This window comes from Diachasmimorpha longicaudata, chromosome 2 (assembly GCF_034640455.1).
Source record: "Diachasmimorpha longicaudata isolate KC_UGA_2023 chromosome 2, iyDiaLong2, whole genome shotgun sequence".
In the NCBI taxonomy this organism is placed as follows: Eukaryota; Metazoa; Arthropoda; class Insecta; order Hymenoptera; family Braconidae; genus Diachasmimorpha; species Diachasmimorpha longicaudata.
Genome location: NC_087226.1, coordinates 4,340,535 through 4,368,504, shown reverse-complemented (window position 1 = coordinate 4,368,504; position 27,970 = coordinate 4,340,535). Strand labels below are relative to the sequence as shown.

Here is a 27,970-nt window from a genome sequence, read left to right as displayed (position 1 = left end):
GGGAGACAGCAGAGGGAACGAGACACAGGATGTGATGAGGTTGGAAAGGAGGGTAACGGGGTGGGAAACTCTTATAACACAACAAGAACAAAACCCAGTCAGGGAACAACTAGAGGAATAAGTAGTAGTGGAAGGTAAACCGGGGCAGGCCAAGGAAGGAAAATAGAATGGAAGCTTGAGTTTAAAATCGATATGTAGATCGACATGTGATATTAGTTATAACAATTGTACCTGGATGTATTATAAATGTCAGAGAGGAGAAACAGAGAGAGACTGCAGAAGCCGATGTAAAACAGAGGAAAACATTTGTGACATCAGAGGAAATAAATTTAATTCAGTTGATATTTATCGTGTGTTGAAAAAAATTTATAAAAGCAGAACTTAACACAGTGCTTTGTGCAACAATAAATATTTTCGTTGTAGGCGAAGATTAAAATCTGAATTTCTTATCATTGGACCTAGATTCAATGAAAATTAGAGAATTTTTCGGTTGTCACTTACAAAAGGGATTAAGATATCGCAATTTTTCAGGGAAAGTCCAGATGATAATTATGAAACGCTGGAACTACTTTCCTCAACGACAATAATGACGTTAATAAAAAGAAACTTTTTTTCATTTATTAAAGCTGCTTCCAGTTCAGATCATCTGTGTTGAATGATTAGCGTGAAGGAAACGGTCGTCTTCTACTATTTTTTTCTAAGAAAAATGTGGCTCCTGAAAAAGGCATTTTTTCATCCCTTCAAGGAAAAAATCCCTTTTTCATGAGCCACATTCTATTTTCTGTCAAAATGAGGGACATCAACGAATGTTGTGTCGAAAAATTATAGAATTGGGAGATGGGGAAATAAGGCAATGTTTCTTCCTATTTTTCATAGAAAATTCATTATTAATAACAAATTCATTTTTGGTTGAAATTTCCAGGAAGAAATACAACTTTTTCATGTTGGCCAATTCCTCTGTAAATCCGAAATTAAAATCAGCAATTGTAAATTTTTTTATAATTTCATAGCCTATAATTATATAATATCTTATGTAGAAATGAAAAATCACAATCATATTTTCTGGAAAAATGGGATAAAATTTTTTTTTTCACAAATATCCAAATGTTTTAAGATAATTCCAATATATTCTGTATGTTTTTTAAAATTTTTTAAAATATCAAAAAATTTTCCCGGATGTTTCTTTTTGAATGCCGAGAGATGGCGCTCACTGTTAAAATCAACTTCGCGAGTGAACCATAATAAAGTAAATTAATTAAAAATGTGTTCATATTAAAAAAATCTTAGATTTCGCGATTTTTTTAAATTTTACGCCAAGAGACATCGACTCTGCTGCAAAGTAATTGACTCGATCGAAATGAATCGATTTTACAACTATCGAGAATCAACTCTTATAATCGATTCTATACAATGTCGATATGCAATCGAAAAATCTCATCGAATGAGGTTTCAATGCGCCGGAATTTTTGTTATCTCTGCCAGTTTCCTGTGGGAGAGCAAAATCTCATAAAATTTTTACTGAATACGTATTTCCGTCAGTGAACAATCAATTTTTGCCCAACATTCGAGGATAGACCCAGCGAACAAATAGGGACTTGATACTGTGTTGGACAAGGCTACAGTGACAAAAATAATTCTCGTTACGTTTCAATAACACTTTGTGTGATTGTCATTAAATGATAATTCATAATGGCAACTCCCAGGGATCATAGCAAACCAGGTGTCATTGTGTTAGGCGGTAATACTATGAAAAGTTTTCTCTTTTCTAACCTGTATCCACAATTAGATTAGTTTTAATAATGAAAATGACAAATCCACACCACAACTTCAATATTTTACATTTTTTGATAGTGAAGATCTATTTATTTATAATGACAAACAATATGAATTAGTATTTTTTTCAATGACCTGTATCAACAATTATACTATTTTTAATGATAAAAATGATAAATGTGCATGATTTCTATATTTTCCATTTGGTTAGAGTGAATTTGTATTTATTTACAATGACAATGATATCAAATAGTATTTTTTTACTCGATTGTGTCAACAATTACTCTTTGTTTAATAAGAAAAATTAAAAGTGTACAATTCTACTTTCTACTCCATATTTTCCATTCCCTTACGTGTGAAGTTTTATTTATTTACACTAACAAAGAGATTCTCAAATAGTATTTTTTTCAATGGCCGATAGAAAAAATTATCATTTTTTCCAATAATGAACATAAACAATTTTCTATGGTACAGGATGTGGCTTCATTGGACGTAATCTTGTGGCTTATCTCGTTGAAAATGAACTGGTCTCTTTTCTGCGTGTCATTGACAAAGTACCACCACAGACAGCCTGGCTCAATGATAAACATCGACAGATTTTTGAAAATCCTATAATCGAATTTCGAAGTGCCAACCTCATAAATACAGGTACTCTACTAATCTAATTTATTTTGTTTTCATTTGTTCAAAGTGTAACAGAAGTAATCATGTCTACTCAATTTATTCTATTGAAATTCTAAATATTTCACTGTTCTTCTTGGATTTTCTTGATGAACGCATGCGAAAACGAATTAAAATCACAGGAAAAAAAACAAAATTAATAGAATTAATCGTGTCTGCACTTTATTCCATGGAAAACTGAAACTTTCATTGAAGATGGCAATGTAATTGACAGAAATCAATACAAAATTGAGTATAAATCTAATGGAATGATCCAAGTAATTCGCTAAGTCTTACTATTAAAATTTTGCGCCTATGAGATTATTAAAATATTTGATTTTCTCTGCACTCCAGGTTCTTGCCAAAATGCCTTTGCATGTGATGAACCCATCGATTTCGTATTCAACTGCGCTGGGGAGACCAAAAGTGGTCAGACTGATCCTGTTTACAAGGAGGGCATCTACAAATTGAGCATGAATTGCGCCCAACAAGCTGCCAAACTTGGTGTTAAAAGATATATAGAGATATCGGCTGGAAACATGAGCTCATCCGAGAAGGTCTAGCTTTACTTATTTAGAAGGAATTACTGAAATGCAGATGACAATTATCATATAAAAAATTTCAAAGATATTTTTAGGAATAATAGCATAAAAATCATGGGAAGAAAGGTCAGATCATGTCAGGCAATCCATGTTTTTGAAAGTAGACATCTGGTATTAGTCTATCAGTTTCACCCCTGTGTTTTCCATTAGACTGATGAGCGTGATTTTTGTCACTTCATTCAGGTCAACCGCTTCCAATGGAGCTTGGTCCCAGCTACCTAAAACTATTAAATTTTGGATTAATACATTCCTCCAATTGTCACCAATCAAACTGAATATCTGTGTCATATTTATCTTATTCCGCTTTATTCATTCAATTTTACTTTCATACAATGCACAAACACAATTCAAAAATTGATTTATCTAAAATGAAATTAAGACCTCTTATTAACAATAATTATCAGTCAATGATTATTGAGATATTTATTTTTTGTCATTATTGATAGATAAGAAAAATGGTACTTGTACCTCATAAATTCAGAAACAAAATGGTAAAACGAGATGAGTCAACTTATCTCGTTTTACCACTTCGCTGTCGAATTAGTAATAAACGAGTTAAGATGTTAAACTGAATGTTATTACGTTGTTTGCTAAATGATTAGGACTATTAGGACGATTAGGAGTATTGTTTAATTACTGGAAAAGCGATAAATTATTCAAATCCGGTTGATACGTCGTAATGGAAATATCGTAGTATCAAATTTCTCTTTAGATTAATTTCAATTTCTTTAGAAAAATCGTTTCTCCATCTCATTAAGAAAATAATCATCAATGAATATAATTAACGATTTAGGCGCCAGTGAAAGAGGATGAAACCCCGGATCCCTGGACATACGTTGCAAAATACAAACTACAAGTGGAAAACGACTTGAAGAAAATTCCTAATTTAAAGTACACGATTCTGCGACCAGCAATAATATACGGACCAGGGGATAAAAATGGATTGAGTAATTACTTTTCATTAATTAGTATTTCTTGTCATAAGTGAATTAACGCTAATATACCTATTATTTTTTTTCAGCACCTCGTCTAGTCGTTGGGGCTGTCTATAAACATCTTGGTGAAATGATGAAGCTCCTCTGGGGGCCAGATCTCCACATGAACACGGTTCATGTCAGGGACATTGTTCGAGCAATGTGGCACGTCGCTAACAGGGATGACACAGTTGATCAGACGTACAATGTAGTCGACGAAGCAGATTCAACACAGGGGTCAATAAGTGCAATTGTCTCAGAGATATTCAACATCAATCACGATTATTGGGGAACTGCATTATCCACTTTGGCCAAAGTAAGTTGGTGGATTACTGCGGTTAGCTACGGTTCTATACTTCCACTGGAAATTAGAAACAAATAGTATTTCCTAATATTATTATCAGCTTTTCCATACACTGAAAGAGAAAAAATCATAGATTTAATGAAATATATCTTGTTTGGTGCATATTCTTTCATAGAAAAATAGAATTCTGTTATTTCAACGTTTTTAATGCTTCATTTTCACAGTGGGCTCCCAATAGAGCGTAGATCATTAGATATTCCGTTGAAAATGGCTCATTATTTCATTAAAGATATATTATTGCTTACGATTCCATTGATATAGTCTACAATAAGTTTCCAGATCAACGAAAGGCCATACATTCAAATAACTATTGAAACTCGATCAACTACTCAAGGAATACGAATTAATATACGATAGATTCGAATTCTTATTTGATCGAAGCATGAGGTTCATATTTGGAGCCCCTCGGAATCAACGATTAAATTATACAGTTTAATCACGCAGTTCTCTAAAAGTGCCGATATATTTCATTACATCAATGAATTATTCCATTGGCACTGTTGACCAAAACCGAGTCGTTGAGTTAAAACAAAATCGTTCCATTTTACTGATTTTTTTGCTTCAGTGTAGAATTCTATGGAAAACTCAAAGCTGAGAAGGATTTGCCAAGAGTTGTGCTCTTTTTCATCTGAAATTCCTTTAGAGCCATTCATTATTTCACCAATTAATGGACTAATAACTAATAATGGAATTTTTCGCTAGACTGATATGAATTCTGTAGTCGAAGAAGTGAATGATAAGCACATGGGTCCATGGGCGGAGATCTGCAATCAGGATGGAATTCAGAACAGTCCTTTATCGCCATACATCGATCAAGAATTACTTTATAATAAACATCTCTACTTGGAAACGGGAAAATTAGCCAACACCGGGTTCACCTATGATTATCCTAAACCGACGACAGGAGCTCTCAAAGAGGTGAGCTAAGTCGAATAACTGAATATTAGGGGAAAGTGGGGGAATATGAGACAGGGAAAACAGGGTGGGAAAATATTCGTTTTTCCATTGTCCGTATTACACCACATTCCCTTGTATTACAAGAAATCAACTTTTCCACACAAAACTCAAATTACATAGATAATACAAAATTAGTATTCAAATTTATATTATCTTCATCCATTTTTCAATGATAACAATACACACATTGTCCTTGTAAATTAATTGACTTCCTGGATGACCTTATATTATTTTATTTAGGTGCTGGAGGATTACGTATCTATGAAAGTCTTCCCCCCTTCACTGATTCTGTGAAGGACAGGGCTGTCAGCTATTTCTACGTGGTACTGGGAAGATGTTCGCCCAAACTTCAAGACCCGCCACATCCAAATAAGTAGAAAAAAAAATTCACTTCGTGCCTAATTATACAGAAGAATATTCAGATTTTAATACCTATATTATCGACATTGTGCATATTTTAGAAGTCTTGCGAAAATTTGAAGATCATGGGGAAGAAAATTTAATCCCAGAAGCTAGTAAATTTGTTACACAATTCCATTGGATTTTCATGAAAATTTTTGTAAAACTTCCTGAGCTCAAACTTTCGATCTTTCGCTGTTAGTTTTCTAATGGTACACTGGGAGAAAAATTGAGTAAAACTGAACGATTATGTTTTGACTCAAGCACTCGGTCTTGTTCATCAATAATGACAGCAGAATAATTCATTGATGTAACGAAATATGTCGGTAGTTTAGAGAACTATATGATTAAACTGTATGCTTCAATTATTGATTCTGCGGGGTCTAAACATGAACCTCATGCTTCGATCAAATGAGGATTCGAATCTATCGTATATTGGTTCGTATTCCCTGAATATTTCATCAAATTTTAATAGTTATTTGAATGTATCGTCTTTCGTAGATCTGAAAACTTATTGTAGACGACATCAATGGAATCGCATGGAATAAGATATTTTTAATGAAATAATGACCCGTTTTCAACGGAATATTTAATGATCTACGCTCTATTGGGAGCCCACTGTGAAAATGAAGCATTAAAAGCGTTGAAACAACAGAATTCGATTTATCTCTGAAAGAATATGCACCGAACAAGATATATTTCGTTAAATCTACGATACTTTTCTCTCAGCGTAAAGACAGGAAATGAAAACGGAATGGCAAAAATATGGAAAATTTGTGCTGAGGAAATTCTACAGAATAGTCGTTCAAAATAGAATAGAAGTGACATAAGTATCATTCGATCATTATTAATATCATTATTTCTTGAATACATTCGAGTTTATAAAACCATTCAAGTCCACTGACATTTTTAATAGAATTTTTTTCAGTTTCTATAGAATTACTCAAAAATTCATGCAAAATTGACCGGAAATTCTGTGGAATTGTCTAGCGAATAGTTGGTTTTTTTTATTGAACTTTATCGTGTTTAATGTATCACAATAAGTAATCAATGTGCACGCTCATGGACGCGAAAATCGATGAACACCATGATTTAGAGACTTAACGAGACAATGTGATAAAACAAAAAAAAATGTACGTACTTAATGAATAATCATCGCTGCCACGAGCTCAATTAATTAGTCTAACGCTAGGCAATCCTAGTCAAATACATTTGGCCTACTGGAAATGAATTGAACGATATGAGGCCAGACTTTGCTGTTAGTTTGTAAAAATGAGCGAAAAAATTTTCTACGCAGACTTTTATTGAAATATTTACTGCATAGCCAAAGGGGGGTAAATGGTGGTGTGAGCATGTCTATTGCGCCCCTTTGACTCTATAATGGCGGAATAATGAACCAAATTTGTTACAAAAATTTAGGCATATGGAGAAGTTGCTTTTTATACAACTAATTGACAGTGATATTTGATAATGTGATATCTGGGATTTTTCAGGATTCATAAGTAATTAATCTAGTGCATTTACCATTACATTCCGCTAGAAATATGAAAATAAAGCATGTGTTAATCAAGTCAATAGAAGAGGATTGGGAAGCTAAAGACGATGATAGAAATTGATCGGAAAATCCAGTTTTACATCAACTCAGTGATCAGATCGGTTTGGTCATGTTTTATAGACTAGGAAATCATCTATGGACCTATTCCTACTTACTCCGTTTGCTCGTGTTCGATGGCTTGTTTGATGGATTGTTGTAAAATATGAAAAAGACAAAAATATTACTAGTGAATTACGATTTTTTCAAGGGTTTGTCAATTTAGGAAAAATCATATTAAGGATATCCAAGTAGTTCAGTTATTGTTTCAGTAGTGGAAATACTTTGGACAGCATTTGAAGTCGAACATTAGAGACTTAATTTAAACCTCATTTGCCCGTAAAATTCCAACCACTTCACTATTTTATTATTTCAAATTTGTTGATCTCAATCTGAATCTCGATATTAAAAAATAAAAACGTATTTTAGAAATTTGAAAAATAAATTCGAACGTTTACTTTTGAGGAAAAATTAAGGAAATCATTCAAAAAATAATTTTTCAAACATTACGAGTATTTTCTATGAATAATTTATAAAAAATTTAATTTGATTGTGTCGTGTAGTTCCGGCTAAATGTTTCAATGACTCTTGGATATCCTAATGAAGTCCTTTCAGAGTCCAATCATACATAATGAATTGTATGAAAAAAATAACAATCAATTACTCAGCATTCTTAATTACTTATTAGTTAACTAGATTCTAAATTTCTGATTGAACACAAATGAACAAATGTTATGAATTTTTTGTGATTCTGCAACTTAAAATAAATACATTGCCTGGAGGAGGAGTCAGATCTACAGTTCCAATCGCTCTAATTAGTTAATTAGTTCTCTTTCTGTGAGATAATCGTCAGCAAGGCCCTGTACAAGTTTAAGATTTTTAACAGAGCATCACTGAGAAAATCGGGCTAAAAGTCGATCAAATTTTTCGTGTCAGATAGTCAATAATATGGGGCGTTGAATATGAGTCATGAAAATTGTTACCACTATCGTGTTTTTGTTAAACTAAATCACATTGTGATCATAAATGTTACATAACATAGCCATCTTCCGTAAAATCCGCATAATAATGAATACTAGTTGTATCCGTATGAATTCTCATCTTTCATACTCAGTCTTATGGAAATGTGTACTCGTATTATGATTTCTTACGATATTTTGATAATAAATTTGCTTTATCGTTATGCATAAAACGTATACGTGTTGGATTTAAATCCAATCAAATTAATAATCACCTACCTTGATGTCATACTATGTTCACTATGTAATTCTGAATTATTTATTTCCCATTTGTTCATCCGAAAGACAAAATTTTCTTCATTCATTTATCTATTTCCCTAGGGTGACTGCACCAGCGAACGATATGTGCCAGTGAATGAAGAAAATGATTTTGATCTTTGTTCATTCACTTTGTTCATTTTTTTTATAAACAATATTAAGAATAATATTTCTAAAGAAATCTCAATTATCAAATTTGTTAGTTTCATTGGCGATCGATGAACACAATAAATAACATAATTTCTTCCCCCACAGGTTAAAAATCAATGAAACAGACACATTCAGTTTATATACTGTTTTAACTTTATTCAATCATTACAACGAAATGCTGCACTTCAAAGGATCAACAACATCATTAAATAGTTTCTAGTGTATTGTTTTTTCTTTTGCTCTTGTTTTCTCTCCTTCATGTTTAATACTTCAGTTTTAAACAGTATGGTTATAATTTATTGTAGTTTCAATACAATTAATTATATATAATATATTAAAATATATACTTTCCATATTTTTTTTCTCATTTTTTTGCTTTTTCTATTTTTTAGTTTTTTAATTTTTACAGATACTTCATATACAATAATTAATGAAAAAAAACTACTTACGAAGTAGCTATATGAAACAAAATGTTCATCATAATATACTAGAAACGATAGCTGGAATCATTTTGCATTAAAAAAAATATTTTCGATACTTCAATTTAGTACGGCAATGGGCTTCTACAGCTAGACGCTAAATATAGGGTGAAGCAACCAGCATGAACTTGCAGCCGTTATGAAAATTCCTAAGCATGATAAAATTCCGTAGAAAAATTAGAAAAATGAATTACATTTCGTAGGAGATTGTGATGAAAATTCTGTTGATTTATCGGCAAATTCTAGACCCACACATCATTTTGAAAAAACTTAATGGAGTCAAATTTAATTAGTTATCGTCTTCTGGAGATTTTTATTACAAAAAAATGGCAATAAATTTATCGCATTCGTCTATTCACAGTTCTGACGGTTTTTCATGATAGAATTCCAGGGAAAAATTCAAATATGTCCAAAAGTTGATGTTTTAAAAATTTTCATAGCAAAATGTGGAAAATTCCATGGGAAATATTGTATGGAAAGGCTGAATGAATTGTTTGGATTTTTTCGACAATTTATGATATTGAAATATTCTTTAGAGAAGTTGATGATTTAAGTTTCTAAGTTTTGAAGACAACTCATTATATTTTTCCTGAATTGAAGAAACTGTATGGAAGATATCTCAACAGAATAAATGGTACACAAAATAGGAAAAAAAAAAAAAAAAAAGGAAATTCTATCGAATAGTTTACATTTCCACTTATTTCCTGTTGAACATTTTAATAAAATTGACGCAAAACTAATAAAAAAAAGTTCAATAGAAATCGAATAAAACTGGTTGCAATTTACTTCACCATTTCCATTAATTTGTTAAACTAACATTAGTTAGAAATCATAACGCAATCAGTTTAATTGAAAAGTCAATACCTCCGTCGCATTTTCAATGACCTATTTATTTATTTACCCGCACAGTAACATAATGTCGTCTCCAAAGTAAAAAAAATCGGGAGAGTTCTCCAACGAATGGATTAGATTATCTACGGAATTTTACCACCAATGACATTTTACCTGCGCAATAGCAAGCGATATGAAATATTCTTCATTAAAAATAACTATTAATTCCTCCGCATCAATGAAGCAACCTTGCTAGCTCATTCACCCTACACAAATACTTTAATTTCAATTTATCTTGTATCTCGCCGCAAAATTCATTAAAAAAATTCAAATGGCATGAAGTATAAAATAGGTATAGTTTTTTTGAGGTAAGCGGTAGAAAAAATATTAATCACCTAATAGGTACTACATTTAAGTTTTTAGATGATTAAGTAATGTCTGAGCACCCTGAACAAATAATTTAAAATAAGGGTGACACTGCAAAGAGGTATATTCGCTCGACTAGAGTCGCCGTACGATTAATTGATTAATACTTAGTATTTCTATGGCTAACGCGCGATATATTCAATATTTCCCATTCTATTTAGTAAATGCAGGGTATGACAGTTGATGAGTATATAAATCCGTTCAGAAAGGCAGTCTTATCGTCAGATCTGAACGAAAAAATATTTCTAATAATTTCAGTGTTCTTGAAAATTTCTCACAAAAACAGAGGAAATTCACGTGTCATTCAATATAATTTTCAGTGCCAGCAGTACAATTCCCATAAAGAATTTCTCCTCATGTGGAGTAATCTACGAATGATCTCAGTTGCAAAAAAAAATTGTAGAAAAACCCAGCTGGAAAAGTGTTTACCACTTCTATCAAAATCTGGAGTCTTTTCGTAGATTTTTTAGTTCAATTTTTTTTTAGTGAAGTCAGTCTAAAGTATTTAATTCTTTTAGTTAAGAAGAATGTCATTTTTCACAAAATACTCGCCGAATATTTATTAAGTTTAAAGAAATACTCATTTGTGCAAAATAATATTCCGCCAATTTTTCCGTCCGAGTACAGAAAAAAAATTGAGTTTAAGAAAATTGGCAAAAGCATAAAGATTTGCAGCATATGGACAACATATAAATTTACTTAGAGCGAACTGTCATTTAAAAAAATAGTTTCTCTGAAAGACAAACCGTGAAAGGGCGTGAAGAACCAATAGAATTTTTCAATAGAAATTCACTAATAATCCAGTAGTATTTTCTATCGAATGGAGAATATGCACCAGTTTTTTTTCAGTTTTTAATCTCAAATTCCGGTATGAGTTGATTAATTCATCATTTGAAAACATGAAGAATACTCTTCATCGAGTAATAACTGACTGTCGTAATTAGAAAATTTAAAGTCCTTTGAAATCGAATACACAATCACAAATGGAGTCAACCAAAGTTATCCGTATCAGAAATGCCTTATCTTCAATCGATTACTATAAAATATAAGGACATGTGAATAAATTGATTTTGATGCAAATTCTCCATTCGCTGGGTTTTTTCTATTAAATATTTACCGGGCAGATTGATATTTCGTCATAAAGACGTGTCAAATTTTTTTCACGAAAAACCTGTTGAATCTAAGTTGCACTTCTGGCTATTCTGAGATATTTGCAGTGAAGTCTTATGGTCTATAAGAAATTTTTATTCTCTTGAAATGTTTATTACGTTCTACATATTCCCTCCACTATAATCCCACGCATATTTGATATGATACATTGCCAACAAAACTTCGTACGATGTTCCAGAATAGTTGGGAACATTGAATCAACACGGAAGCTCGGGATTAATTTTTTTTCGACATTAATTTGTACTTGAAAATATGCGACTCCCGTTATTTTCACAAGCACGAGATTCACTTCGATACGACGACCCTATCCTCAACCAATGAAAATAGCATTTATCAACTAAACAAAATACTCAAAATCATCCTCAAATAACTATTAATTAAGTTAGAAATTGACAATAAAAAAAGACCTCTCTTATTCTCCGGCAATCGGTATAGGATATTTTAGCTGAAATAAATTATTTGACGAACTATGATTTCTCAATTGTACATGTGGTGTATCGAAACCGTATTACTAATTCTCGGCAATAAAAAAAATGATCTAAACTAGGATATTTAAGAAAATAAAAAATAGTTTTGGTAAGCGTAAATCCATTTCTTTCTCCTCTTATAATCATCACTACTGGCACTACGCCTTTAATAATTGGAAAAAATACATACCGCAAATCAGTGACAAAATAGTAACATTAAACTTAAAATTTCAAGTTATACGATATTATATATCAACTAACATAATTTTTATGATACACTTAAAGGTTAAATCACCGGTCAATTCAAGTGGAATGATGATTAATTCCAAGTCCGTGAGTTTCGAAATGATTTAAACGCATGAAGTAATTCAAGAAGTTAAAAAATCTGACACAATTACTACATTTACGTAGAAATATCGATAGCAACTGTGGAGCAGAAGAATTTCAAGTGATTTCAAACGATAAAAGTAAAAATTTAATGATATTACATTATTGAAAACCAATTACCTCTTACGAGTTGTTTGAATTTGTGATTTGAAAAGCTGCAAAAATATAAGTTCAGAAAATTTGACAAAAAAAAAAATTCAATTACATTTTCCAGACTTGGATTTTCAAGTTTCTAAACTTATATTTTCAAATTCAATTCAACTGCTATTTTTCTTTCGAATTATTCAAGAAATTTAATGGTAAAAGGTTGCAGATTAAAAAACGTATCCTAACAATTTTATGAGAAAAAAAAACGAATCTACCGACTTTGACAAATATTTTCCATGGAATGGGCGGAGAAAGATCATATAATATCTCACGAAAAGGCTTGAAATTTGTTATTGAATATTTTCGCGCCTGAAAGCTGCCTCTTGCAATCCAGACAACTAAAGACATAGCGACCGAAATGCTTACGCTGCATTAATAAAAAAAATTGATAAAAAAACCTTGATACTGCTCATTATTTTCAACAATGTTTTCCCCCCTACAACAATTTCGAATAATCAATTCCTCGGTTTCATTCGCACCGAAGTAAATAAGTAATAAATTGAATTAAGCAGAAAAAAACTTGTGTCAGTGAAATTAAATAATGACCAGACGCAATTATTCACTGGATTTTGGTTAAAAAATTAATGAGAATCACTGGAGATGGACCACGAACAGTTAACGATATATACAGTTTAAAAAAACCATTCAATCATAATTAAATCACTAGTAACAATAGGAATGAGTTAAATTATGGAGTATGCATTGCTTGTTGGATAACAGAAATTAAAAGAAAAATAAGATCTGTAATCTGTATATAAACTATTGCATTTTATGGTAAATGAAATAAATACTTTGTTCTATTGATTTGTTATCTGAATTGAATTAAACTCCAACGATTTCTGATATGAGTATATAATTCTTTCAGATAAATGTAGTCATGTTTGTAATGGAACAATCGTGTAACAGTTCTATTGCCATATTTCGGAAAAGAAAATCTAGTATTAAATCAATGATTGAATGCAATGACGTAATAAATAACAACAAATGGAGGTACTGCAATAACATTGACATCGTTGAGTTAAAAAAAAAAGAACATAAAGTAATATAACTTAGTCTATCAGGTACAGAGTTGGTTTTTTTTCTTTCTGTCATGGTAACATGGGCCAGTCTGGTATGTCTGGATTGTGTGTCATTTGCATAATTGTTTTTCTACCTGTCAGGAGACTCTTGTGAATGAAAATAATCATTTTATCTATTAATTATGACTTCACACATAAAATTCAGTGACGAAGTCGTCAAACGAGATAAGTCACTTCTGACTGTCTACCGGTTTTCGATGAATATCTCGAAATCTAGGAGAAATAGAAAAACCTTTATTAGAACCTTTTTTGCGGAGTAAACTGAGAGCTACAACGAATGTCATGACAAAAATTTCGCGATCTCTCTTAGATTCGGAGATATCGTTCAAAAACTCGACTCAGAGATAAGTCCATTTCTCGTTTTACCACTTCGTTACTGAAGTGAACTCTACAGAGGAAGAAAAATGAAAGAAAAGATGAATCAAGCGCATCACGAGATTATAAATTAACCACAAGGACAACAAAAATCGTTAATTAATCGAATGAAACTATAATTGCGAATAATACACGATGCAAAGGAAAAATCCATAGAAAAAAAAATCGACATTTTCATCCGTGTCGAGGAAAATTAGAAAAAAATTTCGTCATAAACTTTCGTTATCCGTGGCTATAGTGGAATGTTTAATCTGTCGATTATTCCCGGGAAAATAGTGATACCATGTGCAGGATGTGTTAATGTGCCAGGAATTCCTACATGCAATACTAGGTTTTTTTCTGCTATGTTAATTGCTGATATCAATGGAGCGAGATCGAAGTTATCTTCGTATTCACAATCAACAGCTATTAAATGACCAATGCTCCCTACAACAATGACAATTTCTTTAGAAATTACTGCTATGTACATTAATATGATTTTTTCCTCAATTAATGTCTGTACAATGGTGCTTTCAACTTCTGTTTTTCACGCTTATTTCAGAAAATTTTAATTCAAATGGTGAGCAAATATATTTTTGTGTTATTCTGATGCATCAAACAGTGCATGATTTTCTTGTAGATGATTCAATTTCATTTTTCTTGATGCGATTGATTTGCGAACAAGTACAAACTATTCATCCATTTGTCATCATACACTAGAATATCTAATATGTACACAATTAACAATTAAGCAGTGTAATTTTCTCATGTTTTTCGGTTTTCCTCTCATTTTTTAAAAAACTAAGTTACTCTGTGTATTTGTATCATAAACATTGTTTCATGATTTCCCTTATATTCAGATTTTCCTTTTGATTGTGTCATTATTCAGTGAGATTAAACTGCACACCTTTAACGGAGCATATTTTCGTCAATTATTGATCGCAAGGCATTTTCTTTAACCAGCAGATAATCGCATTTATGTAGGACTCAAAGTTGTCCATGAAAAATCGGTTGGTTTACTTACTCTTATCGATTTAATTATTCCTGGAATAGAGGTGACAAGGTTCAACCGTTGGGCTCCAACACAGGAATTGTTATTGGTGGTATTTTGTGGGGTGTTGACGATATACAACCGAGATTATTATTCAAACTAGTATCACTGCCAGCTAATGTACAGTCCATCATTGTGAGTTCTGTTGTGTCTAAATCTCCCTCTTGATCAGACTGTCTGGTGGATGTTGGGCTGCGCTTCTGTTCATACTATGAATAATTATGTGATTAATAAAATTTTCGTTTATTGTTAATTATTTGTCTAGTCTAAGAGAATAATAGTTAATTATTCGTAAAGAGTAATTTGTATTATTTGTTACGGGAATTATTTGGGTACTAAAAAAGTCAATAAATCAATAGCGAAGGAATCCAATAGTCAAATAGTCAATCAGATATTGATTATTGGCGAGGTTTTAATGAACATCTTTCCATTTTTCGTATCAAAAAAGTAATTACGAAAATTCCATTACCTTTTTTAAACTCACAGATTTTTTTGAAAACTCATTAAAAGCTAAATCAACTCTTTTACCCCTTCGCTATTATTTTTTCATAACATTTGTGGCATTTTTGATTACAAAAAACATTTGCTGCATCTAATGTATAAGTTTCTCTGTGATGTCATATTGACAAAAATAAAAAAAAAATGACAAATAACATCCGTATAATGGCAATAATGTTTTTAATTATCAATTTTTTTACTTGATTGAAAAATGTAATTTGTAAGGGGACTGATAGATTACCTGCGGGTTTTCTGTGATATGAAGATTCATATGGTCCTCATTTGAATTATTCCACGAAGTGAGAAGAGGTTGTTTACCCTCCACTGTACCATTCGCCTGAATTCCCTTAAAAAATAATAACCATATGCTGAAGGATCGAAAGGCAGGCTGATACGTTCAAACTCAATCTCTAAATAAGAGAATTCTTTCACATTTTCTCAAGTTAGAACTTTGTCAGATTCTTCACAAAATAAAGTAGTAAATAATTATCTTATGATATTATTAAACATTATCCAAGACCAGCTCATTATCATATTGGAAAGGAACTCCAATAGATAAGAAATTTTAATACAATAATTTTCTGTCTGACGACTGTGACATCGTCACTCGTCACAGCAATCAACAGTTGTCATATCACTAATTACCATAATAACTTATCAATTGACAGTTTTCTCTCTTCAGTACTTCCTTCCCAATATTCATTACAAACTGTCCGAAAAAATATTCAGTTTCATTCCTACTTTTTTCAGTTGTCCTATCATAATTTTCCGACAATTCTACGAGGCATAAACCCCAATATAAATCACGATACTTTTCACCTTACAAAAATGGACAAACAGTGGAGATAAAAAATTTAAAAAATCATGTTCGTCTTACCTTAGTATCAAGCTGAGGATTAGTTGAATTTGGTGACGAAGGACACAAAGTAGCCAATTCAATCTCATTAGAGTTGATAGTAGCATTAATAGCCTGTTGATTAACTGAAGTAGATGATCGATCCACACAACAAACATTTCCATTCCTCAAAAGAACTCGATTTTTGAGGGGTTGAGTTGTTTCCCGAAGTGATCGTGAGTGTTCCCATTTTTTTCTACAGTAAATACTGCACAAACTGATCATAATAAATCCAATACTGATACCAACACCAAGCATAATTCCCAGACTTTGATCTGGCTTTGGTATTGGAGGTGGTTTACGTTCATTCGATAAATTTGGACTCTTCGACGCAATACCATTGGTAAAAACGAGAACTGCATCAGATGGCTTTCCATATCCAACTCTAGTTGCTGCCTGAATCATCACATAGTGTCGTCCACCCGATGTAAATTCAGGCAATACTGCCCAAGTTTGATTACCAGGTACTGTTACATTGCCCCAAATCATTGATTCTGTTGAATCTGACACGTAAGACACGAAATAATGCCGAATAATTCCATTCGTATGAACTGGCTTTTTCCAAGCAACACGTATTTTCGAACCATCCCTGAAACTCTGGACCTGTTCAGGCTTTCCTGGTACATCTTCACCTGTGTAGCACTCTATACTCTCACTGAATTGATTTTGTTGTCTCGAGTCATTTCGAAATGATCGAACCTTGAATTGATAAAGTGTGAATGCTTTCAATTTATTCACTGTTACTTTTGTACCATTCACTAACAGCCATTTTGATTCTACGGTTGGTGATTCTACTGGCTGATAGCAGAGTTCAAATTTTTTTGAACTTGTGTGCAATGATGTCCAGGTTATTTGGATTGATGATGATGAGAGTGGAATTGCTTCTAGTGCCATTGGAATATTTTCTATAATGAGAGGGAAAAAAATGATATTGATGAGTGAACTTTGATTTTTGAATGGGAAAAATTTAGAGAACATTCGAAAAACTCTAGCAGATTTCTAGTAAAATTTGACATAAGTTTTGTCTTTCGACGCGAATTCTTCTACGTAAACTTTTAAATTACTTCCAATATATCTTTAATATATGTTGAATAATGTATTAATATATTAATATAAAATTAAATATTAATATCTTTATATTAATATGCATTTATTAGTGTATATTTATTTTCTACTTAATTGTTAGGGAGTGATTTATATGAATGAAGTGAACATCAACAGACTTTATCTTGACAAAAGTGATTCTGATGGAGGTCTTACAAGTCCTTTTAAAAGACCTAGGTTTTTCTCGTCAATCAATTTAGCCATATTTTCTAGTTTATTTTTATTTCAACTCACCTGCATCGTGATATATTGATTTAATTGTTTTCGATACACAATCGGCGGTTACTCCTTTATTCTCGGCGCACAACCCAAGCGTGTAAGAAACATTCGGATCTGCGAAAATGATAACTTGAAAATATAATGAACTGCAGACCGGACTATAGTAAAAATGAATTGGAAGTACTTACGTAAATTAGTGAATATATAGTCCGTAGCATTTCTAGGCAATGTTTCAGTGAGTATCCTAACACCGTCAATATTTTCACAATATACTTGCCAACCGTCAATCTTCAATCCTGCATAACTATTCGTATTTGATTGCTTCTCCCATTTAATCTGGAATAAAAGTATTTTGAGTTATTTTCAATTATTTTTCGTAAAAAAATCTCAAACTTAAAAATATAAAACGTGAAAGGCGGTCGTTTTCAAAACAGTAATTCGTAATCAATCTATAATAAAAAATTCAATTCTTTTGTCACGAAAATGTTTTCGTGGCCGACATCATTTTTATCTATAAATTTTTTTCTATCTGAAAATATTCCTATCCGGAATTCTATAAGATTCTATAAATTCTATAAATTTCTTTAATTTCATAAATCCATTCTATAAATATGTACAATTTGTAAATTATACAAATAATTTACAAATTTTAGCTGTTAGTATGTCTTTGTATAATTTACGAATTATTCAAATTTGTATAATTCACATTTGTCACATTTCCACTCAATTTCAAATAAGGCTTGAAACAAATTCTTGAGGAGAAGACCACAATCTTTCTTTGAAATGTTCTCCACAATATTCACCTTGGAACTAGATGCATTCAATATCACCACATGAATATCAATAATATTTTTAATATCAAGTTCATCAATGTCAACATTTGGTGTTGAAACGCTGGTCCATATCAACTGGGATTCACTGATATTCGGCCATCCCTGTTCCGTTCTCGCTAAAACTCTCAAATCGTACTGCGATCCAGGAAGTAAATCTAGACGTTGAATACGGATAAAAATATTAGGAAAAATCGACAATCACTCCTGGAGAATAATAATTCACTAGCGAAATGGTAAAACGAGATAAACTGACATCTCGGAGTCTCGTTTGTGAGCAATAACTCCGAAGCTAAGAAAGATACCGGACATTTTATAATAACATATATTATAGTACTCAATTGGCTCCATAATGAAGCTTATGATCAAAATTTTCCATCTTCCCTAGATTTCGAGATATTCATCAAAAACTAATTTATAAAAAGAAGTCCCTTATCTCGTTTTACCACTCCGCTACTGAATTAGATTGCAAAATACCTGTTAGAATATAATTCTCGACATCAACAGGTACAGTGATAACCCGCGATGATGGATGCTCATGAAGCCTCCATTGGATTTTGTACTCAACAATAACGCCTCTAGCTTCTCTCTTCGTTAAAGGCTTCCATGTTACATTTAATTTTGTACTGCTTATTATATCAACGTGTACTCTAGGCGTGCTCTTTGGAACTAAAAAATATACAAAATTATAGATTAATATTTAACAAAATAAAGTTATAAATTCACTTTTTAATAAAAAAAAATTTATTCATTGTTTTCAAATGGAAGTTTTGTATTTGATCTATTTGTTCATTCCCCATTTTCAATTGGAAATTGTCTAGAATATTATGAAACATAAAAATATTATTTTTCAAATCAAATTATTGAATGTCATTCCAATAAAGTTCCCCATTAATTTTTACATTGTTCCATTGAAATTTCAGATTTTTTGAGGAAAATTGTCCACATGACCGTCAAAGACTCACCACTTGGTGCAGTAGCACAAACAATCGGTTCCGATTGATCACTAGCTCCATGATTATTCCATACCCGAACGTAAAAAGAATAATTGGTATACGGTTCAAGTAATTTTGTGACCTCTACCGATGTTGAATTACCAGGTTCAGGGCACACTTCCTCTTTACCCCCTTCGGCTGGACTATAGTGAACGGTATACGCGGTGATACTTGTCGATGGTAAAGATTTCGGTGGCATCCATGAAATTTCAATTTTAAATGGTGAATCTGAATAGCATTTGAGCCCAGTTGGGGTAGCTGGACTGTTGCGAGATGCATTAACTTGGAGCCGACCAGCAGCCCAAATTTCACCGGCTGAATTCACCGCTACACACTGATAAATACCAGAGTCTGATGGTACAGTTGCTGATATCGCCAGTTCAACTTTGTTGTTTTCTTTGATGTAAGTTGTTCGTCGTCCTGGGTACAATTTTCAAAATTATTACAACTGAAAATCGATTACTTCATGAATTGCAGGATAATTTTCACCACTTTTTTAATTTTATTTCCACTCTCATTCTTTTTAGTCCGTGAGAAATTAATTCAATTTTAGTAATTCTTGGGACGGAATATCAATCAGAAGCACGTTATTAATTAATAATGTTTCGTGAGAAAGGTCTATTTGATTAAAAAAAATCGTGAATGATCTTTACGCTTTAATTTTTCCCGTACAAATAGTATCAAGTGTTACAAACAAGTGATTGTTTAACTCCGTGGCGAAAATAAAGCCTATTTGTTCATCATCATACCTCTCATTTTGGTTAGTCAATACTACAACATCAATAAATCTTGAATAAAATCTGATAATTAGAGTAATATCACAGCAAATTGCAACTGAAGAAAAAAATATTCCAGAACTAAATTGACTTGAGAGATACTTTCGTCGTAAATTGTAGAGGTCGATATTTCCTTACTGAAAAAAAACACTGAAAATCCTAAATATTGAAATGTTGAATATTCACATGCCAATGGTCTCTATTTTTAACCGAAATCATTTCTATCTCGCAATTTAATAATGTGCGATTTTTTTGGTTCAGGACGATTTGCTTCAGAATATTCTCCACTGAAATAAACATTTCAGTGAAAAAAAATTCTTCTCCTTTTCATATTCCATATTATTGACTGGGAGCTTTCTGTCTTTTTCGCTATGCGAGCCATCCCCCAAAGGCCTGCCCCCCCCCCCTCCTCGCTCGCTTTATTTACTCTCTCATCTTCTTGAGAATGTTCAAGTATTCGTATTATATGAAAAAAGTTCCTGAATGGCTAACGTACATTGGACAATTCAATTTTACGATCTGAAAAGTCTTCAATCACAGTCTTTTGTTGGACGACTTTACCATGAATTATTATTTTTGTAAATATATAAATCACCTATTATTGATAGAGAATGAATATATGAAATGTACGTATGTTACATACTGTTTTACTTTTGACAGAATTTAAGGGATTATTGCAGACGAAACATATACTGTTCTCAAGGTTTATTATTATTAGCAGCATCTTGTGAATTGTCGAATCTCATTTTTTTTATAACATAAATAATGGTTATAGTGCTGAGAAACTGTTTTTCCGGCAAATAATCATGGAATTCGATATTCAAATGTTTGATTAATTTCTCAAGGTGTGCCTGGGCTAACAATACTCAAGTGGTATTTGTAATCCATCTTCGGCTCCAGAATATAATTCACGTGGCAGTTACGTATGGAGTGGTATTTAATTTATTACTCACCATTCATAGCAATATTCTCGGAATCTTTGAGCCAATAAATTTCAGGTGGAGGGGTTCCTTGCGCTTGACATTCGAATCTCGCAGTCCTTCCATTGGGACAAATTTGATTGACCGGTTTTTTTATCAGTGTTGGTGGAACCGATACATCAACAGTAATATTCTGTAAATTGATAAATAATTCTAAATTCTGTAAAAGGATCAACGAAATGTTCTTGAAAAGTCGGTCCACCAGTTGAACTTTTATCTATATTTATCTATATTTTTAATCTATATATTTTTAAGAAATACCCGCATATATATTTGAAAAATATATGCGGATCTTGAAGAGACAACGAATTTTTCGTAATAACAAAAGTAATGAACTTTTTATTTTTCCTGAATTTCGAAATATTCATTGAAAACAAACTGATAGTCCCGACAAATTAAAACCACCTTACCATTTCATTCACGAATACAAAAATTCTTAATGATAAAAAAAATAGAAATCAGAATAATTTCGTGCGAACTACTAATTACAAAAAAGGTTGTACCCAAAAATCGTGCCGTCCCTCCTAGGCTTCGAGTTACTTAATAAAAACTGGCCACTCATCACAATTAATTTCTTAGAGTAACGAATTTAAAATTAATTGTTTATGTGTTTTTGATTTTAACGGTGTATTTTATTCGTTAGAATATCTCTTGCAACTATGAACAGCCCGAATGCCCTTAGCCATTGAAATACGTGTAAGTGTTTATAACATAAATTTATATGCGTGATGTATATGGATATCAATAAATATTATTTCAAAATATTGAGACACTGAATTACAAAAAAAATTACTCTCCGAAATTCCCTCGAGGCAAATTTTTCACTTATTTCAAGTTCATATTAACACGAGTGAGCAAAAACTTATCACAATACCTGAACCTCCAATCCATTGCTGACTGCATTTTTCGTGGAACACAGATAAGTACCAGCGTCATAAATGCTGACATTCTTCAATGTGAGTACACTGATCCCAGTTGTGGAGTTGAGAAGAATGCGATTCTGCAGAGTGCTGCTTCCGTCTGAGATGCAAAAGTGAGATCAAAAATTAATTGCGACGGAAAGAAAAAAAAATTGATCACAAAAAAAATGTAGCAGAGTGTTGTTAATTGAGATACTGAGTTAGAGAAATCCTGGAAATATTTTATTTGAAATGTTACCTGGGTATTTGGGTAGAAAAGACCAGATGATTGAAGGTGGTGGATAGCCACTGGCAGCGCAAATAATCTTTAGGCTCGATCCGCTCAATAACGAATGATTGTAGGAAATTTGTGGATAAAGTAATCCTGCTGTTCGAGGCTTATCAGTTTCCAATCTCGATACAACAGTCAGTTTTGCTTCTTTGCTCCTTTTGGTCTTTTTAATATAATCGTTTGTTGCCACACATCTGCGAAGAAAATTTTCAGCTTATGTGAATTATGAGATTCAGTACAACTTAATTTAATTACAGGTAAAGAGGAATTCAATTTAATAAGCTCGGTTTATGTGAGAGAAGTTTTGTTGGAAGAGAAGATAATCAGAAAAAAAAATGAAAATTTTAATGTCAGCGCAATGTTGGCCAACCACATTGGGAATGAATCATTGAATTCACTTACCAATACAAAATCATAATGATTCTATTTTTTATTTAAAAAATGCAATAAATTTAAGAGAAATCGAGAAACTTCCTTTAAAAATTTATGATCGACGATTTCTATAAAATTCTTGACAAATTCCAAAGAAATTATTTAGTTGAAGCGCTCGTTTTTTTAAAATTCTTCCAAAGATATACCTTTTCACCATTAAATTATTACCTGGACATTAACTTATAATTTTCGAAATTTTTTGTTCCCTATTTTTCGATACAATCATTGTTATCATCTACAACAAATATATAAATAATCGGTGTTACCTATATGAACCAGCATCAGAGGACTTTGTAGCGCTAATATAAAGAACACCCGGTGGTACCATGAAATATCTGAAAAAATTGAAATACAAAAAATCTAGCAATCCTCATCACTAATGAACACAAATTCCTTGATCATTAAGAGAAACGTACTTAGTATTATTGTGATCCGTTAATACAGGTTCTCCGTTATGTTGCCAGGTAATGTTTGGAGGAAACGGTACACTGTCAATTAGACATGTGAATCTAGCGATTTCACCTTCCACAATCGTCAAATCATTGGGTGATTTTCTGAACGTATGTCCAAGCTCTGAAAAATCAGTCTGTTATTAATTCACCTGACAATGCACTCTCGGTGCTCCAGTTGGATATTATTCTAGTATACATACCAGCAATTTGTACAGTAATTGGTGATGATCGTAACGATCCACCGCTGGTGTGACCAATGCAACGGTACACGTGCTTCTCAGGTGGTTTAGTGCCACTGCCAGTCCCTCCTTTTGACTTTTGTACCAATTGTAAATTTTGTTTCTGTGAGAAAATCAGAGAAACGAATCAGGATTACTGTTACTAATTTATACGAGAAAAAATTCACCGGAAAAATTGTTTCGTCGTTTTATTAGTTCCTTGGAAATTTTTACGAGCTCAGGTTTAAATCTGGGGAAAACGGAGTTTTAAAAAATATATATATGTATATTCAATACAATAAGGGTCAGATGAAAAACCTCTAGGATAAACATATCAAATTGCAAATGAATCCGAGAAAAAAATACCTAAGAAATGTTTTTAAAAAACACCAAAATAAGGGAGGAAACATCAATAAATGAATGTTTTTATATCCGTTATCAACTAAAAATGAGTTTGAAAAGGGATGAAGAAGGGAATGAATGTAGGTCTAGAGAATTTCGAAAGACGTGATTGGTTCAAATTTCAAAAAAACTGTAAGATAACTGAGTCGCATTTTTGCGCGTTTTGTGAATTTTGTCGAAAAATAAACTCCAATTGCATTTTCAAAACAATTTTTACCAATTTTTTTTCAAATTCGCTGAATTTTCTCTCCTACTTTGTCTCATAAAGAAAGAGCAGTTACATCGTTCGGTTGTATTCGCAATTTTTATGTAATTCTTTACCTTATAAAAATGCAATGAGCCATCGTCCAATAATCCACATCGAGTGACACCACAAGGTGGTGCCGGTTCATCATTATAGAGCCACGTAATATTGTTAGCTAAACAATTTAAAGTAGTACCACGTTTTCCCAATAGTATATCACCACTCGGTTCAATTCGCAGCGTTAGACCTGAATTTTTTCCAAAACGCAGGTCCACGCCTTCTCCCTTAGGCCCATTTTTGCCATGCAGATTATTAGGGCCTTTAACACCTGTTGAAAAATATTCTCAATTATAGTTTCCATTCTAATGAATATTTCCGGTCACGAATAAAATCATTGGTGCAAGACACGTCTGACCAAAATTTAATAGAAAAACCGAGCGCTTTCTCTTAGAAATTCGATTGAATGACGATTAGAAATTCATAAAAATTCTATTCTAGTCCTATCGAAATTATACAGGAGTATTTTAATAAATTTCTGCACTAATTTTGTCCAAAAATATGTCGATTCTCTCGACCTTGGCAAACAAATATTTATCTACTGATAAACTAAAATAATGAATTATTTAAATAATATATACATTTGTTCATTTGAATAGCAAATTTACGAATGTTACATTCGAAATTCTACGTTTCTTCGATATATTTTTTCCTAATTTGCTTATCTAGGATATTATAATGTGGAACAAATATAAATAAGTCCAACACTTTCCATTGCAAATTGGTTTGTTTTCTCTCCATAACATTTCAAAGGAGCTGAAACAATTGTAATAAAAGTTCAAGGAAACTTCAGTAGAAATTGAATCGAATGGTTCAGAAAAAGCACTGGATCTTTCTGGATTTGTTTATCACCACAATGAAACAAAAAACTTATGAAATCCATAAAGAAAATGCCAGAATCCTTAATCCTTAAAGTATACGGCTCTCCAAATACTCTTATAGATGTTCTTTTCGAAGTGATCAGCCCACGCTGACATGAATAAACCATGGATAGAAGAATGAAGGAGAGTTAAAGAAGAAAAAATATGATGCTGGGGATAAATAATTGTGTACAATGTGTATTAAAGTTCTTTGGACCACAAGATCTTCAGAAAACTCGGGAGGGCTAAAGGGAATTCTTTGAAATCATCAAGGGCTTCGTGAAATCACTTGAAATTCTCCTAAATTCCAGAATCCTTGAAATAGAATTTGTGACATTTGGTGTATATTTTTATCTAATGATTATGATTGTTCCTCGCTTGCACGAATGGAGTTATGAGACGAAAAGTTGAAGATTAAAAAAAGAAGAACGATATGATGCTGCGAAGGAAATGGTGAGGATAACATGAGAGTGAAATCCTTGATAATGAGAAATTTCGAACAATTGAAATGAAGTAGACAAAGTTCAGGACGATTCCCTGAAATCCTTTCAAGTCATTAGAAAATTTCGGAATTTTTAAGACAGTCTTGGGTAGAAATCTTGACTCAATTGTGCAACTTTGTTGCAACTGATTATTCCTCATTAACACGAATATAACAATAGAATACCCTCAGTGAAGAAGAAAAATATGGCGCTCCAAAAAACATGAAGATAATCAAATGGGGTGCAAATTCTCGATAATTAGAAATCTTGAATGATTGAAGTTCATTGTTAAAAATCATTCCGATTTTAGTACTGGGCGTTAAAAATCGCAGAACCTTCAAGACAGGGACTTCTCAAATCAATTGTTCAATTCCCTTCAAAATGATTATTCCCCATTGCAATAAATACAAGACTACAATACCATCAACGAAGAAAAAAAATATGGGGCTGGTAAAAGAATGATGATACTCAAATATTCAAATTCTCGATAATTAGAAATCTTCAAAGATTGAAGGACATTTTTCAAAATCATTATGATTTCTTGGACGTTAAAAATCCCAAAACCCCCGATCCGGAGACCTTTTCAATCAATTATCCAATTCCCTGCAAAATAATTATTCCCCATTCCCATTAAGACAACAATAAGATATCATTATCAAACAAAAGAAGATGCTGGAAGAAAATGTTAATGGGATTGCAATCCTCGATAAATTCAAATCTTCAGAAGCTGAATAAAATCTCCTAAAATCATTACGGTTCCCTGAAATCCTTTTTCGTCATTAAAAAATTCCAAAACCCTCAAGCCATGACCTCTGAAATCAATTCTCAATTCTCCAATTATCCTTAGACCAATTATTCCTCACAAGTGCACCAATGAAATTCCATCGACGAAGAAAAATGTGCTGCTGAACCAAAATGAACCTAGAACTTCGTCTCCCCAAAAAAACCGTCCAAGTCCTTGAACCAAAACTCTCCAAATTTGTTGTACATTTTCATTCCGCATTGTTACCACTGGCTGTCGCGTTATCACCTCACCATGAAATATGTACACGGCCCATTTTTCTCCTCCAATTCCACCACAACAGCCCAACATTCATCATTGTTTGAATGACAGGTTGTCCTGTTCCCCGATCGATTCGCAGTTGCGTGACGCAACGAATAAATATTAACCCACCGGGCCAATTCGCAAGACAAAAAAAATCATTTTCCTCCATCTCCAACTCGCGTGGGCGAGGAAATTCCCCAAAAAACGTGAACTACACAGCATAACATGATTTGTTCCTCAACTGACGCCGACTGAGATGATCAAACTGCAATGAAATATATCATAAACATTTAAACCAAAATACCTGCGGCGCAAAGGGGTTCGAGTACTTCCGTAAACAAAATGCCGAGTAAAAGCACCCGCGCCGCCATATATCCGGGCTCATCGGTGCTGAATCCTCAATGGGAGAATTTAGCCTAACAAAATAAATAAACACACTTATCACTTTTGTTAATGTCCTCTCAACACGTGCCCGGACCACAACAAAATTATTATTTCATTTGTGCCTCATCTTCTGGTGTTTCATCCTCAGCTCGTGCAATCCACTACCCCGACGACGTTTAAATTCACATTCTTTGGGTATTTTACTCTGTTTTTTTTTTCCTCTTCTTCTATTTCTCTCTGAATGTGAAAAAAAAAATTCGAGCACCCTCGCGCGCGCGCTTGAGCCCCTCTTCTCGATCACGCTGTTCCGTTCGCCAAACTCTCGCCCCAACCGCTCACTTTTTTTTTACCACACGATAATAAACACGTTTTTTCAATTTTTAGTTCTGCACTTTGTGACTGTTACACACTCCACTGGAGCATTATTCTTCATGATGGACTGATGATGTTGACACTTTTTATTTGTGATTTAGGGAATGAAAGTTGCGGTGATAATCAGTCGCATTTCACGTGTCAAGTGAGGATAATTCCCAACGATGGAAACGAGTCCGGCAGGGCGAGAGGAACGATTCACTACACAGGCAATTCCGCGCATCTCTCCTTCTTCTTTTAATGGTCTTCTATCTTCCTCTGGCAATTTCTCCGTGAGAAAAACACCAAGGCATGCCCGAACCAAAGAGGATGAACTGAAGTAGAGGGTCAGGTATGCGAAGTTAAGTGACCTCACCCCAACGCTAATGATGATCCTGACGATGAGAGGCGCCACCG

At 32.7% G+C, this 27,970-nt stretch overlaps 2 protein-coding genes across 4 annotated transcripts; one reads left to right on the top strand and one right to left on the bottom strand.

Annotated features, from left to right (window-relative positions):
- The first annotated feature begins 1,427 nt into the window (after positions 1–1,427).
- Positions 1,428–8,512, top strand: LOC135172892 (uncharacterized protein YbjS). The gene is made up of 7 exons (XM_064139383.1): positions 1,428–1,738; positions 2,248–2,421; positions 2,788–2,990; positions 3,829–3,982; positions 4,057–4,325; positions 5,076–5,291; positions 5,571–8,512. The coding sequence occupies exons 1-7, from the start codon at positions 1,690–1,692 to the stop codon at positions 5,622–5,624; spliced, it is 1,119 nt and encodes a 372-aa protein (XP_063995453.1). The 5' UTR covers positions 1,428–1,689; the 3' UTR covers positions 5,625–8,512.
- LOC135172890 (immunoglobulin superfamily DCC subclass member 4-like) lies at positions 4,236–27,797 on the bottom strand. 3 transcript variants are annotated; one of them, XM_064139379.1, is made up of 17 exons: positions 27,123–27,797; positions 24,452–24,702; positions 23,711–23,852; positions 23,475–23,631; positions 23,325–23,393; positions 22,594–22,820; positions 22,310–22,455; positions 21,409–21,568; positions 19,650–20,099; positions 19,162–19,353; positions 18,658–18,842; positions 18,043–18,190; positions 17,870–17,968; positions 16,514–17,436; positions 15,878–15,982; positions 15,112–15,347; positions 4,236–4,370 (listed from the first exon to the last, which is right to left on the bottom strand). In XM_064139379.1, the coding sequence occupies exons 1-16, from the start codon at positions 27,187–27,189 to the stop codon at positions 15,153–15,155; spliced, it is 3,516 nt and encodes a 1,171-aa protein (XP_063995449.1). In that variant the 5' UTR covers positions 27,190–27,797; the 3' UTR covers positions 4,236–4,370; positions 15,112–15,152. The 3 variants fall into 3 exon arrangements, with proteins under 3 accessions (XP_063995449.1, XP_063995450.1, XP_063995448.1); XM_064139380.1 differs by lacking the exon at positions 4,236–4,370 and adding an exon at positions 8,878–13,946; XM_064139378.1 differs by lacking the exon at positions 4,236–4,370 and having other exon boundaries at positions 8,878–15,347.
- Positions 27,798–27,970: the final 173 nt, after the last annotated feature.